Source organism: Halyomorpha halys, unplaced genomic scaffold (genome assembly GCF_000696795.3).
Source record: "Halyomorpha halys isolate HHAL.00 unplaced genomic scaffold, Hhal_1.1 Scaffold78.1, whole genome shotgun sequence".
NCBI classification, from domain to species: Eukaryota; Metazoa; Arthropoda; class Insecta; order Hemiptera; family Pentatomidae; genus Halyomorpha; species Halyomorpha halys.
Window position 1 is genome coordinate 260704 of NW_027108467.1, and position 2176 is coordinate 262879.

At 29.0% G+C, this 2176-nt stretch overlaps 1 protein-coding gene across 6 annotated transcripts in view; it reads left to right on the forward strand.

Moving 5' to 3' along the window:
• The window catches only part of LOC106692934 (cytochrome P450 4F5), a 59920-nt gene that overhangs the window by 39789 nt on the left and 17955 nt on the right, over nt 1–2176 (forward strand). For all 6 annotated transcript variants that reach the window (XR_010843251.1, XR_010843250.1, XM_067046789.1 and 3 more), the window contains one exon: nt 1204–1364. Coding sequence is in view for 4 of the 6 variants with exons in the window: in XM_067046789.1 (XP_066902890.1) it covers nt 1204–1364 (161 nt within the window). In the remaining 2 variants the exon portion in view is untranslated. The remainder of the gene's footprint in view (nt 1–1203; nt 1365–2176) is intronic.

Below are 2176 nucleotides of genomic sequence, written 5' to 3' on the forward strand. Positions count from 1 at the left end.
TTGCGGTCAGAATATCACACAAATAAGTTGAAATAACTTATTTAATAGTGCCAACGTTTCGGCCAGAATTTCTAGCCTTCATCGGGTTTAAGAACAAAGAACAAGGGCAATGAATACAAAAAATAAAATATAAACAGAATAAAATAAAGTAAATAATGGTACAGAATGAAATTAATAAAAATAAACTGATGAAAGAAGTGGAAAATAACTTCGTCATCCTTGTAACGTATAATTAAGAGAGATAGTTGACCGTGGATGACTTCTAGGAGAAGATGGTTGGGGGTACGGTCAAAATGAAACACCAATAAGTTGATGTAACTTATTTGATAGTGCCAACGTTTCGGCCAGAGTTTCTTGCCTTCATCAGGGCTAAGAGCACAACAAGATAACAAACAATTAATATAGAAAATAAAAAATAAAATATAAACAGAATGACATAAAGTGAATAATTTTACAGAATGGAATTAATAGAATGAAGAATGATGAGAGAAACTTCTCTAAGTTATATCAACTTATTTCTGTTTCATTTTGAAGGCACCCCAACCATATTCTCCTCGTACTTGTAACATATAATTTTTAATATTTTCTAAAACCATTTTTCGTCACCACGCTTTCCTGTTTTAGATATTTCTTACTTGCTATTTTTAACCACTTCTAACGTTTCCTCACTTCCTAATAATGTCGTCATCTTTATAACGTACTTTTTTAATTCTTAGCATCGCTGCTCGCGGTTATATTACTTCAATTTTTATTTTATTTCCTTAGTTATCTTATTTTTACTTACATATTCATTTACCTATACATACATTCTATTTTCCATTTCTTTCATCACTTTATTTTTATTAATTTCATTCTGTACAATTATTTACATTATGTCATTCTGTTTATATTTTATTTTTTGTATTCATTGATTATTTTGTTCTTTGTTCTTAGCATTGATGAAAGCTAGAAATTCTAGCCGAAACGTTGGCACTATTAAATAAGTTATTTCAACTTATATGTGTTATATTCTGACCGCTCCCCCAACCATCTTCTTCTTTTATATTATCCACGATCAACTATCTTCTCATTATTTATATATTTATTTGTTATTATTTTGGTATGCATAATTAGGAAATTGAATTTAAAACATTATTGCTGTACTTTATATATAAATGTTATATTTGTATATATTTTTTTAATAAAGTTTATAATTTCCCTTAGTCTTCAATCACTGTTGCAAGTACGATGTCAAGTACAATCACTTACTTAGCCGTGCTTCCTCAAATACAGGAAAGAGCTTGGAAGGAACAATATGAAATCTTTGGTGATGAATCGAGAGAACCGACTCTTGAAGATCTGGAACAGATGAAGTTTCTTGAAAGGTACATATTAAATCGACCCACATTATCTTGTGTCACTTTGAAAATTACGACTCTTCTGATTTAAAATTATATATCCTCACACATTATTATATATTAGATTCCATTTACATGTTAGAAACAGTATATATATGTTTTGGAGCGAAACATTTAAAAATAATGAGTTATTATTGTTTATATAATGAGTTCTTACTCCAAACTTATAAATTAAACAGGTAATATCTGCCATATATTCGCAAGAATATCATTTTAAAATCAAAGTTAACTTTTTCATATAGTATCGACATTCAATGTTTGAATATTAATAAAAAAAGAGTTGTTTTGATACATTTGTTTGAGTTGTTTTCACTTACTTTGGCCATTATAAAATAAATATTTTTTGTAAAAGTGTGACGAAACTTCGTGGGTCGGAAACTTGTATCATCACTTCATTCAATTAATTCCATTATGTAAAATTATTCACTTTATGTCATTCCGTTTATATTTTCTATATTAATTGGATGTTATCTTGTTGTGTTCTTAGCCCTGATGAACGCTAGAAATTCTAGCCGAAACGTTGGCACGATTAAATAAGTTTCATCAACTTATTTGTGTTTCATTTTGACCGCATCCACGGTCAACTATCTCTCATAATTACAAACATTGGCGTTATAAATCGCTGTGTTATACATACTGATGGATGAGCATGTTCAAAGCCCTAATATCAATATTTTATATATATATATATATAAGATACGTGATAGCGGGTTCTGAACTCAAAAAAAAAGGAAAAAGGAAAGAGAAAATACACTCACGGTTGCTGATAATAGACTGCT